We start from the raw sequence: 15,853 nt of genomic DNA, 5'->3' as shown, positions 1-15,853 counted from the left end.
CCTCCCCCCCTTTTGTCTGTGGCTCCTCTGTCTTCGTCCCCCATCATCCCTCCATGGCTCCTCATACTCGTCTCCACCACCCCTATGACCTTTCTGCACATGCCCGTCCTCTTATGCTTATGGTTCCCCACACCTTCCAATCTGCCGCTTCTCCGTGTCATCACTACACCCATACGTCAGAGAGAAAAAAGAGTACCAGAGCAATAATAGATTTTAAAATTTTAATTTACGTTATCAATAATATATTGTCATATCAAATATATTAATCAATATTTCATTAATTTTATCATAATATTGTATATATATATAATAATTAATATTATTGATAATTTAATTACTGATAACCCATGCTGTCTTCCAAAATTATCTGGCGGCACGTGAAACGCAACCTAAAAATTTGGGTATTTAAGAGGATATATATATATTATTGTTTAAGTGGGTCGATCAAGAAAAGGATAGACGAAATTCTAGGACTAAATTTAAAATTTTCATTCCCCGAACCTCGAGCAGGGAAGAAATCTCGAACCCGAGTCTCGGAACCTCTGCTTCCTTTCCCTCCACCCTTCTTCAATCCCTTACCTTTCGGCGACGACGGCAGCAAACAGAATCATCTCTCTTCCCCGCCAAAGTTTCCCAAACCGAAGCCATGTCTCCAAACCTTCTCTCCTTCGCCTCCAAATCTCCTCACATGAAACCCACCACTCCATCTTTTCCTCTCCTTCTACTTATATACTCTGCAACTCCACCTCATATTCCATTGTCTTCTCTCGGAAAGAAACAAGATGGCTTCCGAAGAAGGCGCAGTTCTCGATGCGCAGCAACAGCGGCAATCCGTCGAATGGTTCAAGTACTCAAAGAGGGTGGTTTTGAGGTCGATCTTGTGTCGCGAAGACAAGGGGCTGGGACTGGTCGGAGAGAGAGTTGTGGTGGGGGGATGGGTCAAATCGCGGAAAGAAAAGGCAGAGAAGTGTCCGGCGGAGGCGCAGGACGAAACGTGGTGCGAAGCCCTCTTTTCTCGAATGCCTCTCCTCAGATCGATCGCGAGGATTTTGGTGGGAAACGACGGAGCTTTTGTTCCGAGACCTGCTGCAGGGCCGGCTAAAAGCGAGCTGGTTGTCGCTTACTTGCGCATCAATGATGGGTCTTGTGTTGCTAACCTTCAGGTTTGGATTTGCTAGAATTATTGATTGCTTTATAAGAGATGTACATGAGAATTCTTTGCTATAGTATTTTAAAAAGCATGCTTATTTTTCTGACATCAATCTTGATCAGTGATTTCTAATATACAATTTTTTATTACAGATTGATTGGGTGTCTTGAAATGGGTTAGTAATAATCATAAAAATTCTTACTGATGTAGCATCACAAGGATGGGCAAAGAAAGTCTTTAACTTATTCTCTGTATTGCTGATGAACTATACTGGTAGAGTATTAGTGTATAGATGCTCGGCATTTAAAAGATTACATGCAAATATTGATACTGTTTTTACAAATGTATATAGTTGGTATACGTGCAAAATGGATTTTATTGGGTCTTTTCATTGACTTGGGTTGCAATATTTTTCAGATAGTAGTGGACTCCTCCATGTCTCTTCTTGGCCAAGTTATGTCTATTGGAACTTCTATCCTGGCGAAAGGTGTGGTAGAGAAGATACCATCTCCAGGCAAATATGTTGTACAGCTTAAAGTAGAGAAGATTCTACATGTTGGGATTGTTGATATCAAGAAATATCCTTTAGCAAAGACAAGGCTAACTTTGGAATTTATCAGAGCTTATCCCCACCTTCGTCCTCGTAGAACAATGGTTAGTTGAATATCAAATTTCCAATTGTCAACTGATACTTGGCTTTTCTCAGATTATCACACTATCTTTATTGACTTTACATCACTTTCCTGGGATAATCTCTTATTCTGAATCTCTTTGAGATGGCCTTGCTTGAAAATCCCTATCCATCTATTCTCTTTGCTCCTTTTTTTTATTATAAAGCAGGAAATAAGAAGTTTAAAAAGCCTTTTAATCGTTTAAGTAGTTTTCAAGTTATTCTAACTTGAATGCATAATATCCACACGTGGCCATGGTTGAAGTGTATATCTAGATGTTCTTCTAGTGCATCACTTATGTTCGCAAATTAATCAATGGGATGTTCTTGCATGAATTGTCTCTCTGAAACAAGATCCATAGACAAAGCCAAGGGGGTGCATATATCCTCCCATTCTGGGTGCTATTGTCTTTGATATACAACATAATTCTTATGTTTCTTCAAGAGGCCACTCTACCTCCTATTTTGGATTATATGAGTGCAATAGCAAAAATAAACACTCTTTTCTATATTTTGACTGCTTCATCATGCTAACTTCAGATACCCAATTTGCATTTAGCAAATAGAACTTGCTCCATAAATTTATGCAATTAGAAATAAACATAAAATGTCCTTTAATATAGGAGACTACTTGAGTCTGAATATGAAATGTAATATAGAGCAGATTTCTTTAAGGATTTGCAAGAATGGTAAAGCCACTTGAACTTAGTTTTGTTATTTTCTATCAGCACATCTGTTTATCCATTTAAACTAGGATGATGTATAAATGAATTTTTTGGAGAAAAGATATGAAAATGAATTTTATTCCACATAAAAATGAAGACAACTATTAAATGATTCATGCTAAAAGCAATTGTTTTCATTATTGAACATAACAAATAAGTCTTCTTTCCTATTGATTGTGATTGTCACATCTAGACTAGCAAGCAACTCCTTTTCTTCTTCTTCTTCATTTTTTTTTTTTTTTTGTGCAGGCGGGGGGGGGGGGGTATGCAAAGTCCATTTTTGTGACTCTAATTTGCAATATTAATCATGCAGGTTGCATCTGTCAACCGTATCCGTAATGTCCTATCTTATGCTACTCATATGTTCTTCCAGAACAACGGTTTCTTATATGTTCACATGCCTATCATCACAACTACTGATTCAAGAGTTTGTAGCAAGATGTTCCATGTTACAACTCTTTTCAGCAAATCAGATGATATGGAAAAGTTAATCAAAACAAGTGATGATGAACACATCAACCTTGAAGTAGTCAAGGCCGCAATAAGGGAAAAAAGGAATAGAATTGACGAGCTGAAAAGAAGTGACAGCAATAAAGAAGCTCTAATTGATGCGCAACGGGATCTTCAGAAGGCTAATGAGCTAGCTCTACAGCTGGAAAAGCAACAAAAATCAGCCTTTGTAAAAATTGGAGAAGTTGATTTCTCCAATGATTTCTTTTCTTGTCCAGCATATCTCTCATTTTCTATGAAACTTCATCTTGAAAGTTATGCATGTGCACTTAGTAGTGTTTACACATTTGGACCAATATTTCAAGCAGATGAGTCTCAGTCTCCAAGGCACTTGGCAGAAATGTGGATGGTCGAGGCTGAACTGGCTTTTGCGGAATTAGAGGTAGGTCCATGTCATGTTATTCATGCTTCTTTGCATCTCATTATCCCTTTCTTATTTCTTAATACTTTTTGAGTTGAATTGAATATCAGGCTTAAATTTTATGGAAAACGTACATGCACACATTAGACAAACAAAAGAAAAAAGGAGGAACAAAGTAAGAAACAAAGAAGGATATTTAGCTTGAACAGTTCAGCTATTTATAGCAACTCGGATTAAAAGAGTTAACAGGATCATAATTCTTACTCTTGGAAATGTTTTCTTCAGGATGTCAATTTCCCAAGAAGAAAGTGAAAAAAACAGAGGAAATATTTTTAAATGATTCTGAAACATAAATGAATTGGAAAAATAATTGCATAGTTTTCATGGACATCAAGCTGGAAATCTTGTCTTGCTTGAAACTAAAAATCCTCGATGTCAATCAGACTATCAGAGCGTAAAACCACTAGTTTAAAACTTGATTAGACCTAAAATGTTCAACTATAATTAGGAGTTAAGCTTTACCAAAGAACTTAAACAAGTAACTTAACATTGTCAAAATCGAACTAGCCATCAAAACAGAAAGGTGTCTGGCCAGATTTAGCCAGGTAACTAATGGCGTCATATCCAAGAATATTTGTGTTTGGTGCTTCAGTGTAGAGAGTAGTATACCAAAGAACTCAAACAAGTAACTTAACATTGTCAAAATTGAACTAGACATCAAAACAGAAAGGTCTCCGCCAGATTTAGCCAGGTAACCAATGGCATCATATCCAACTATATTTGTCTTTGGTGCTTCGGTGAAGAGAGTAATAGAAGATGCTACTATGGTATTAATCTGAGTACATTAGACCAATCTTCTTTTTATATTGAAAAGAATATAGTTGTCATTGTAATGCATTGACAATGACCAGAACTTCTTGAACAATTTATCTAACCTGATTGTTGACTCAAAATCAATGCACGTGGAAGCTGATGGGTTTTGAAAGTACCAGTGAGTGATAAAAGAAGCTATGGAAGCTGTGCTGTTTTCACCTGAAAAAATTATCAAGTATTGTTGTTGTTCTAACTCTGCAAGCTTTTCTATCTTTTTGTTTCCTTAAGATCTAATGGTCCAAACCAGAAATTATATTGTCTGAGTCATGTGCTTTCACAGATCTGCTTCGACATACAGCTGGCAGATGAGCAAGCTGTTTGCAAGCTAGCTTGAGTTCGGCCCAGAATTTGTCTCAAGTTTAGTTTATTCGGTTAAAAAACGAGCTCAGCTAGAGCTACACTTAGCTCGCTCAAGCTCAGATTGAATTAGCTCAAAATTCTAATTTTTAAGCCATTTACATAACTATATATTATTTTAGTTACATCAATTATACAAGTAATTATTTTTATAATTATTTATTATAAATTAGTATAGGTTATGTAGAGTGTCGGTTAATTATAAGATTAAAATATATTGGGATTATTGCTCCAAACTATGTAAATGAAAGCCTCAAATAATTCTAGACTATCACTAGATCTCTTAAATAATCTATGTGGGAACAGCTTGAGCTCAGCTTGAAATTAAATGAGCTAGCTTGTACTCGACTTGATTATTAATCGATCCGAGCTACGGCTAGGCCTGGCTTGGCTCATGTTCAGCTCATTTCCAGTCCCACTTACATGACGCAATACATTGGTATGTTTGGTGTTTTGTTATTTGTCCTTTGTCCTTATGAATCTCTGAGGCAGTTAATAGCCTAATTTTTTAGTTATAGGTGTTCTATTGGGATGATTTTGTAAGGCAGTGAATGAATCATGACCATAAGTATGATCTTTCTTATAATATTAGGATTTCACCTATCCTTGATGGATTCTTTTCACCCACTCAACCAATGTTGCTCTCCTCATTTCATCCTTAAATTTGAACCATGTTTTTATTAAGTGTCAGTGAGCTGTTTTATGTCTTATGGCATGCAACTAGAAGCCCTAGAACTGCTGAGGTGCTAACCCAAAGACATGGTTTTGGTGATGTTGTTATTACTCCATGTCAGGCATGGCTGAAACTATTACACTATAATGACGTTATAATCAACAACTATTTAATTTAAACAAGATTCAACAGCACATACATATTTTCTGACTGTCCTTTTGTATGTCTAAAAGTTTAAGACTTTTGACAAAAAAAATTCTGTATTGATGCTTCCAGGATGTAATGAACTGTGTGGAGGACTTGTTGAAGTTTATTTGTCACTCAGTATTGGAGAATTGTTCTGATGACATGACATTCATGTCAAAATATAAAGACAAGAACTGCATCAATCGCCTTCAATCAATAGGGTCAAGTTCTTTTGCTAGAATCACTTATGCAGAAGCAGTGGAGGTTCTAAATCAGGTATTTGTACAGAATATTTTTGGCAGAAGCCATGAAACTATTTAGTTGAAAATTTTGAACATTAGAACATGATGGACAGGTAAAGGATCAGACATTTGAAACAAAAGTAGATCAGGGTCTATCAGAGGAGCATGAGAGGTATGTTTTCAATTAGAGAATGGGGAAATTCAATTCAGTAGATAAGTTTGTGCTGCATGGTTGCCATGCATTTAAATATTAGTACATCGTTGTGCCTTTCCCATGATGTCAACATTCCTCTGATATTTGTTTGTGATGGTGGCAGTTATTTGGCGGATAAGATCTACAGAAGGCCAGTAATTATATATGAGCATCCAAAAGAAGTCAAGCCATTTTATGTGCATGTCAAAGATGATGGAAAAACGGCTTCCACTTTTGATATCATTGCACCGAAGGTAAATTTTTTATGCTCGATTAAGTTTGAGACATGCAAGCACAGCCTAGACTTTCTAGTTAAAAGTTAAGCTTTTGATGGCTGCACTTGTAGTGTTTCATCCACTAGTCACTCAGCTGGATTTTCATCCACAGGCTGGAGTTTTGGTTAGAGGAAGCCAAAAGGAGGAGCGCATTGATATGATCAGTAAGAGGTATTAGATTTTATCTGGGTATTATTGTGCTTGATTTTGTCTCTCTTTTGAGCTAAGAACACTCGTATCTCTCAGAAAATTATCTTTGGATCTGTTGTGGTGAAAATATAAGTAATTGGGCAAATGCGATTCTATCCTAGTTTCATGATCCCAGCTAGCAAGCAATCTTCGTATTCTTTCTTCTTCTGCTAATGTTTTCCGGTCCACGGGCTTTTTGGTTGATGCTGCAACTTACAAAAGACCCACCTGCAAATATTGTTACAGGATCGAGGAGCTTGGTCTACCTCAAGAACAGTATGATTGGTATCTGGATCTTCGAAGACATGGCACTGTCAAACACTCAGGTTTCAGCCTTGGGTTTGAGAAGATGATTATGTTTGCCACTGGGCTTGATGACATCAGAGACACAATTCCATTCCCCCGAACCCATGGCTCTGCAAATACATAGACTATTTGCTCACCTGATGATGGCACAAAGCACCGTACAGTAATGAATCATGTATTTAATAAAATATTATTGGCATTGTATTATTCTCAAGAAATTTGTTATTATAGTGGCCTCTTATGATGGAGACCGCAGTATCCATATTGTTACTTACCATTTTCTTCTGTACAAAATGCAGAACGTTGGATATAAAGTATTCTGATTCTAAATATATACAAGTTATTTTTTAAAATCTTCCATCCAGATGACCTACGCTGTTCCGCATGATGCAAAATTGTTCAAGTGTTTTCACAAAGTGCAAAACATTTTAGGAGCTTATTACCATGTGTCAAGCAACAAATGACAGAATGAAATGTTCGTTTTCATCTATGACAAGGGGCCATCTGATCAACTTGAATTTGGTTCTTGTGCATTCCAAGACATGTAAAGTTTTTGTAGACAATTCCCATTATCTACTTGAATAAACTTGAACGACCCACCATTTGTTAGGGCACAACAACTAGAAATGTCAAGACAATTCCTATTATCTAAAGGTTATGAAACATGAAAAATCATCCGTTAAGGGTCTATGTGGGGATGCTATAATGTTTGACCCCAAAAAAAAAAAAGTTTTTGATAAAAGCTACATTTTCAACATCAAAAGCCATTTGGAATTAGTCAGTCTTTTGCTGTAAAAATATTTGGCTATCGACATCCGAAAGCTATTCGGAAGCTGAGTTATTTGATGCAAATTAATCACCGAGTATGAACATTTGTTTCTTATACACTCCTTTGACTCTTGAAATATGGACAAATCCTTTCAGATGGCGAACGGCTAATCTTGACTCTTGCCCTGCCAACCTTGGAGAGCATGGGGTATGACCATGGATATGAGCTGTGAGGATTCACACACAGACGCGTGTTCGTAAACACCACCCAACAACCCGTCCCAAAATTCTCCTTGCCATGTGCGATATTCCCAACCCTTATCGTGCAATTTCGAGTGCTCACGCATAACCCACAACAAATGGACGCGCAAGCTAGTTGGTCAAATGCTGATGAGGAGGAGACATTTCTAAAGAGAAATCAAACCCCACTACAAAACTAATGAAGACAGGATGGCGTGGTTCCTTTCATGATGGCCATAGTGGCACATAGTCTCAAGACTAAACATGTCCTATCAGGTTCTCTTCCTTATATTTTTTAAGTTGTGTTAGATTAAAAAAGGAACACCCCAACAACGTGTTATAACATCCTTTACGTTTTTTTGGGGTGGAGAAAACAATTTTCCAAACAAAGGGTTGGTGATTGTCTCGACCCCAAAATAATAATAATAATAATAAAATTAAAATTAATTTTTTTTTTAAAAAAAAATCCCGAATTGTGGGCAGGGTGATATGTTGACCAATTGCTCATATATTCATTTTATTTTTTTTGGTAAGCTCGTGTATTTCCTCTGGCCTGCAAACTCTATGATGATTGTGCTGTATGGCATTAATCCTAAATATCATATATGAGCCAATATTACCGTCGGTCAAATGAGATATTGAAAAATGAGATAAACTTATATAAAAATCATAAAGTTCGTCAAAATATAAGCAAGTTCGCTTTAATAAAGTCGTTGCTACCTTACATTGCTGTAGATAGCGCAAACTCCATCTCATATAAAGTTCTCGTACGAATAACCGGTGCTTCTGCAGTACCGACCCCCACTTTGTTGTTTAGAACAATTACTAGGAATTGTCACGGTGTACAAGGAGTAGGTAGGTATTAGCTGAAGTCGGACAGCAGTTCAGCTTTTTCTTCTGATCAGAACCGTTGGATAAAAAGGTGGTACCCGAAACATCGTTGCATTCGGGGGCCAAACCATGCAGCCATGCTGTCTGGATCCAGAAGAAAGAGGATGGAAGACGTTGACAGCAAAATTTTGACCGACGTCTTAAACGTCCCAAAAGCGCTTCCACCTCACCAGGCTTGCCAAATATCGCTCCGTTCATCCAGCATCGAAGAAGGTAAAAAAGAGAAACTACCAGAAGACGGTGTGGGGGGGAAAATTTGGAAGAGAGAATGTCGTCGGACGAGGAGGAGGAGGCGGAGGAGTATCTGTTCAAGGTGGTGATAATCGGGGACTCGGCGGTGGGGAAGTCGAACCTGCTGTCGAGGTACGCGCGGAACGAGTTCAATCTCCACTCCAAGGCTACCATCGGGGTGGAGTTCCAGACGCAGACCCTCGACATCGAGGGCAAGGAGGTCAAGGCCCAGATCTGGGACACCGCCGGCCAGGAGCGATTCCGCGCCGTCACCTCCGCCTACTACCGCGGCGCCTTCGGTGCCCTCGTCGTCTATGACATCTCCCGCCGCTCCACCTTCGACTCCGTCCCCCGATGGCTCCACGAGCTCGACAGTAATGCTACTCTATATGCTCTCTGCTGATATCTTCTCTCCAGCTGCTGCTACCAGTACTTGTCTTCTTCTTTCTTGTTAGAAGAACTGATAGATTTTCGAAATCTCTGTGTGATTTTGGTGGATCTGTGCTTTTTTTTTTCCCATTTTTCTGTAAGTATTGTTTGGCTGATGGTTGCGGGCGGGTAGTTTTGCTGCTAAGATTAGTTAGAAAGATGGAGAATTGGGTAGCTGGTGGAGGGACTTGAGAAAGGTGGCAACTTTGTTGATGGTAATGTCGGTAGTGGTCTGATTCTATGTGATTTAGTGATCTTTGATTCTGGCAGTAGATTTTTGGTTGGAGGAATGGAGAAACTGGAAAACAGGTTGAGGAAGGGGAACAAAGACACGGCTTGGTTGATGGGAATGTTGGTGTTGGATGTGCTAATTGTGGAGCATCTATTGTTGTTGTTGTTGTTTATGCATGATGGTGGGTTTTGGATTTGGGTTTTCTTTTTGGACTGGGGTTGCTGATTGGTGATAGATAGATGTCGTTAGAGGGTGGATGAATTATGACATTAATGGAGGAACAAAAATAAATCCAGAATTTGGTTGATTTGTATGATTGTTAGAAATGTGTTTATGATGCAGTGGATCTGTTATTCTTTTACAATAGGAATTGTTGTGGAATTTTGTTTGATTCTCCAAATCAGTTTACTGCTTTTTCGTAAAAAGAAAAGGAAAACGTTATTGTAATTAGTGGAATGAAGAGAGAATGTAACAAAGAAAATGAACTCCGAAACTGGGTGAGCAGAATGGTGGGAATCAATTTATTCACTTACTAGAGTTGCTCATCCTTAATGATTGATGAGATTTAAATTTGGAATTTCCTTTGTATACCTAGCTTAATACTCTTAGTGCTAATTCTGGTTTTAGTTTGAAGAATTCAGAAATTACAAGATGGAGAAAACATGCAAATTAGCTGATAGTTATTTTGAGAATGGATGTATTTATGTGGTTGATCTGCCTTTTCTATATGGTGCTTGATTTTGGGTTTGGGCCTAAGCATTTATACGAGTTTTATCTGTAATACATTTGATCACAATTTCTTTTTTCTAAGGTTTGACATTTTTTTCCTTTTCTTTCAAGTATAAATTTGGGATGCAATTTTGGATTTTGCTTCCTAGGATCACTAGAATTGATTTTAAGGTTTTTTTTTTTTTCTTTTATTTATAGGTATCATCCTCTATTTACATCATTTTTGGGATAGGGATGCATTTAATTCCTTAGAGCAAGTCAAAAGGGCATCCCAATGCACAAGGCTCCCATCACTACGAGGAGGGTCAAATGTATGCAGACTTGCCCCATGTGCAAAAGTGTTGTTTCCGTGTTTCGAACATGTGAAACTCAGGTTGCAATTAGTTTTTGGATAATTGTGACTTACTCCTCAAAGTAAGTCAATATTAGTTTATTGGAAAATTTTTGAAATCCTCCTTTCCAAGTCACCATGAGAATATGTAATGTCAAACAATAGTTTTACGGTCACCACATGCAGCAACTAATCTTTTCTGATTTTCAAAGAGCAAGCTGAGAATCAACGTATGTGCCTTAGGAGCCAAGACACATCCTCTTTACAGGACCTTTTTTATCTTGGAATGCTTAGGTTATAACCAGAGTATGCTACAGCTTCCTTCAATACGTTCCCTGTGTAGTTTTTCATGGGAAGCATGCCTTTAATTTTGGATCCTTCATGACCTTTTTGGTCTGATTGGATTCTAGATCAAACAAAGCCATATCTTTTCAATGAATGTTTTGATTAGGGAGCAGTAATATTGATTATAATCTTTGTAGCATGGGGCACTTCTTCTCATACAGTCAGATTGCTCAATCTGTATGAAAATGGATGAGAATCTTGATCAAAAAAACCTACATATGTTTGATATGGAAGCCTTATGCATCGTAAGATCAATCTCATTTTCAAAAAAGAAAATGTAATACAGTTTCCATTTAAGAAATTTAAAGCTCTAGAGGGTTTGCCATAATGAACTTTCTTCAGAAATCAAAGCTATATCTGCAAGCAATTTCCCTGCTCAGTCTTTCATTTTACCAATTCCTACATAATAATTGATATATCAAGGATTTTTCTGTAAACACTTATATGTTTTGTACCCGAGAAATCTGGCAATATAAATTCTTTGATGTGCTTTTTTATGAACTATATATGACTACACATGAAAGCATGACATGTTTAAGTAATTTTTGGGAATTTACAAGTATCCACTTGGCCACCTAGCCATGCTGCCTAGGCCTTTAGAAGGCTGAATGCCTAACACTGGCTAGGCAATTTGACAACTTTGCTACTATGTATGCTTGAGAGCCTTAGCTGATGTTGATGACCACTATGAAGCCTCTAACAAAGTCTCTTATTCAATTAATGAGGTCCTTTTGATTGTATCTCTATCAAGTTCATTTTTTGGAGTGGGAAGAGGAGAGGATCCTATCATCAATCATATAAAATTATACATCAACATGTTCAAAAAATAAATAAATAATTAAAGTGATTATAGAACATAGTTCCTGGCAATTAATTTTAATTTTAAGGAGATCACAGTAATCCATTTAGTAATCCATTCTCTTAAATCAGTGACATTTAACAAGATATGATTCAACAAATGGAGAAACACTGTACAAAGTAATTATGCTTTTGTTCGGTGATATTCCTACTACTTTGCTTATAAGCAGCAGGACAAGAGTCCTATGAACATATGAGCATGTCTATTTCTAGTTGCTTTAAGCACAACAATTGACAACTCATGAATTTTGTTTATATTTTGTATCAAGTCTCACAGCATTTATTCTATTTGCATTTGCATAATCAGATCTGACAGAACATGTTAATATTCTTACCTATATGCGTTTTTATCTTGTTTTTCTCTTCCCCTTTATACTTTATCTGCTATTCTCATTCGATAGCATCAAAAAAATTGCTTGATATGTTTGAATTTAAAGGACTCTTTCTCACCCCAGTTGTTAGGGAACTTTTCTACTTAAGCTTGGTTTTATGAAACAAGCACTGAAAGGGTTCGAGACAGTTTACTCCATATCCACTACTAGTCACTACTGATGGCTCTCTCTCATGTCAAGGTTAGCACAGTCTTCAAGAACCTAACATGGTGACCTCCATATGCATGTATATGTTGAACTGGCTGTTCCAGAGCTGCACATGAATAACAAATTGTTGCTGAACATAATTTTTGGCTTGACATTTTTGTAAGAACTTAAAAAACAAAATGATAAGGCCACACTGTTTGATAATATCAAGTGCTGTTTCAAACTCAGATGCATGCATGCAGTTTGACCAGTGACTTAACTTTCTTCTCTTCTTTTTTACACCTATCATCTTGCAATTATGCCTATTATCAAGGTACAAGTGCATTGACCTGTAAATTGAAGTATAGCAGTTAAAGGCATTGCGCCACTTTTTTTCTGTAATTTAGCAAGAATCCTCTTTGGAAATGCTAGCGGCCCAAAAACTTCCAATACCCAATCAATGCAATCAAATGCGGATATTGATTAAACAACCTAGGACTTATATTTAGTAGTAGATTTTAATGTCCCAGAGAAGTAGCTGATATTGATTTCATTTTTCTGCAAAAGTTGCTGATACTGATTAATGAAGTCCTTGTAGAAATTTACTATGGTAGAATGTACAAGATATACATGTGCAAACCTCATCAGCATTAGTCATGTTATCAAGATTAAATCTATTTTATGAAATCTGTGGTGGTGATCCATTATCATTCTAAGCAAGCTATTAGTCTGTAGATGGTAATGTTCATCTATACTTTGTAAGATGCAAGAGTCAATTTTAGACATATGTCAACATATTAATGTGCTTTGATCTCTTGTGCCTTTTAGTGATTAATCATCTGAAATCTCTGTGAAACTTTGTCGCAGCACATTCAGACACAACCGTCGCAAGAATGCTGGTCGGTAATAAGTGTGATTTGGCTAATATTAGGGAAGTGTCTGTTGAGGAAGGTAAAAGCCTTGCAGAAGCTGAAGGGCTGTTTTTTATCGAGACTTCCGCCCTAGATTCCACAAATGTGAAGACCGCCTTTGAGATTGTTATCAAGGAGATCTACAATAATGTCAGCAGAAAGGTCTTAAACTCAGATTCCTACAAAGCAGAATTATCGCTCAACAGGGTAAGCATTACTGGCAATGGAACTGATGAATCAAAGCAAACAACCAGAAGTTCTCTTGCTGTTAGTTTCACTTGTCGGTTTTCTGGGAGCCAAGGCTTTATCATGGTGGGCCACAAGATTGGATAGGCCAAATTAGTTTTTGTTTGTTACATATCTGGAAGTGTATTCATGTCCCCTAAATTATAAAATAAAAAAATGTTGTTGTTAGATATGATTCCTTGTGCTATCTAGAAAAAACATGCTACTGCCATGGCTTGATAAGGTAGTTAATATTTGTAAATCTGCATAGCAGGCCTGTGTTATCTTCTTTTTCACCATTATTCTCTCTTGCAAGCAGTACTGCAGAATAAGAGCTTTATGTGCAGTCAGATCAGGCTAATCTAGTGGTTAAATTCCTCATTCACCTGGGGAGAGGTTTGTATGGTATGAACTCAGGAGCTGTTTCCCCGAGTGTTTCGACATAGACCAGGCTAATCTAGTGGTTAAATTCCTCACTGTTTTTTGAAATGGTTGGAGGTGTTCGCTACCTCCCTCGTTCTGTATTTTCTTTCTTTCCTAAGATTGCTTTGGACGTCATTTCAAAATTTTTGTGATATCTATTAGCAATTTTGATTTCTTCTAATATTCTGAAAACAAAACTGGTTTCCTAGTCTAGTTCGTTTTCATTTTTCAGACCTTTAGACGATATAACAAATGTGTGGTGCTTGTGGTGGGGGGTAGCTGCGGTGTTGATGTTGTTATTCGGACTTCGGAGGCCTGGCAGATGGCGTGTGGGAGCAGGTCTACCGGACGTTGCTTCTATATTGGATTTTGTTTATTTTGCTTTAAAGGGAAAAAACGAGAAAAGAAACTGAGAGTAAAGGGGGCGACTAGGGATGGGATGTACCAAAATGTTTTCCAGACTATTGTAAAATCAAGTGCTGTTTGGTAAGGAGATATCTTACATCATCTCAGTGATGTAAGCTAGGTGATGAAATCTTCTTATTTGGTATTGTAAAATTCTATCTTCAGTAATAACCACAAATACCTCAATTGATGGCATATTACCAAATACTGAAGATGTGCTGAAATTATTTTGAGATAAAAATATTTTTAATCAATAAATTAAAGAGAAAATAAAATTCTTTCTTATCTTTTTCTATAGATGGCTATCTACTAGATGTCAATTTTATTTTTATTGATAGGTTTAGTTAAATGATATAGATATTTTTTATTTATTTATTAGATATCTATTTTATTTCTATAGATAGATATGATTAATTGGCATGGACGGATCATGCTAAATTTTTTGTGCTTTTCTTTTTTTTTATTTTATTTTGATGAGCTAAATCATTCCTGATGGGCATTTCTGATATTGATGGTCAAAATTGACTGAGCTTAGCCTGATTATATATAATATTATCACAATATCATTTTAATAGCTTCATCAAAATAAATATCTATAATAATAATAATAAATAAATAAATAAATATATTATTACTATTGCTATATATTTTTGTGAAGAGTTGTGAATGAAGAATATTTAATCAAGTTGTAGAGTAATTATTATATACTAATGTATAAAGCTATTTATGGTATTTTATACATTATCACTATCACTATTTGGTGATATACCAAACACAGAAAAATTTTATTTTCAATGATATACCAAACATGCTGTTCACATATCACCTCAGTATTTGTACATCATCATAATATTCATATCACCCCAGTGATCATATCATCTCAGTGATTACATCACTGGTGATATACCAAACAGATCATTCATAGAAATGGCAATGGACAATGAAATTATTCCTAATAATTGAATTAATTATACATAATCCGATAATAGAGGTGTTTTCATAGTTTGTTAGTGTCATTACTAAAATTTATTAATGATCTATTTATTTTATTTTTTATGGCTGCAGTCTTAGACTTCATGTGTTTTAGCCACAACTGAAGTTTTATAAAATTGAAGTTGTGGAGCTCAGTCATAAGATATACCAAAGAAGGCCATGCTCATTCAGAAAGAGAGTTTGTTTTTAGACCCAAAAAGATGACTGGCCCATATAGCCTAGTTTTTTCCCAAATATTTGAAGTTAATTTTATGGAGTCTCATTCACCACATATTTCTATTTAGTGCCATCTACGATGTTATTCTAATTTTTTTTATATCCTTCGTCACAACCTCTACTGTATCATCTAATGTCTTCCCGACGTTTTTTTTATCACCTTCAACATAAATCAAAGTAGATTTCTTTATAAGAGCCTCCATAGGTTTTTATTGTATATGTCCATATCAATTTTTATTTCTTTATATTTAATTTTTGCAGCTTCTGGAACTTTTCTAATATTTTTATTTTTTATTTTATGTATTCTAGTTTTACCATACATCTATCTTGGTATACTTATTTCTGCTACATTCAACTTATTTTCATATACCTTTTTTTATTGCCTAGCATTTGAGCTA

The 15,853-nt window shown here is 36.3% G+C and overlaps 2 protein-coding genes across 2 annotated transcripts; both read left to right on the top strand.

Annotated features, from left to right (window-relative positions):
- Window positions 1-464: 464 nt before the first annotated feature.
- On the top strand, window positions 465-7,057 carry LOC105049594 (asparagine--tRNA ligase, cytoplasmic 2-like). The gene is made up of 8 exons (XM_010929294.4): window positions 465-1,163; window positions 1,568-1,804; window positions 2,859-3,437; window positions 5,596-5,781; window positions 5,861-5,919; window positions 6,065-6,194; window positions 6,328-6,386; window positions 6,651-7,057. The coding sequence occupies exons 1-8, from the start codon at window positions 783-785 to the stop codon at window positions 6,832-6,834; spliced, it is 1,815 nt and encodes a 604-aa protein (XP_010927596.2). The 5' UTR covers window positions 465-782; the 3' UTR covers window positions 6,835-7,057.
- A 1,642-nt stretch (window positions 7,058-8,699) lies between these two features.
- On the top strand, window positions 8,700-13,702 carry LOC105049593 (ras-related protein RABA5c). Its single transcript, XM_010929293.4, has 2 exons — window positions 8,700-9,214; window positions 13,150-13,702. The coding sequence occupies exons 1-2, from the start codon at window positions 8,878-8,880 to the stop codon at window positions 13,524-13,526; spliced, it is 714 nt and encodes a 237-aa protein (XP_010927595.2). The 5' UTR covers window positions 8,700-8,877; the 3' UTR covers window positions 13,527-13,702.
- Window positions 13,703-15,853: the final 2,151 nt, after the last annotated feature.

Source organism: Elaeis guineensis, chromosome 8 (assembly GCF_000442705.2).
Source record: "Elaeis guineensis isolate ETL-2024a chromosome 8, EG11, whole genome shotgun sequence".
Classification (NCBI taxonomy): Eukaryota; Viridiplantae; Streptophyta; class Magnoliopsida; order Arecales; family Arecaceae; genus Elaeis; species Elaeis guineensis.
The sequence above is the reverse complement of the archived record's forward strand: the minus strand, read 5'-3'. Positions and strand labels throughout refer to the sequence as shown.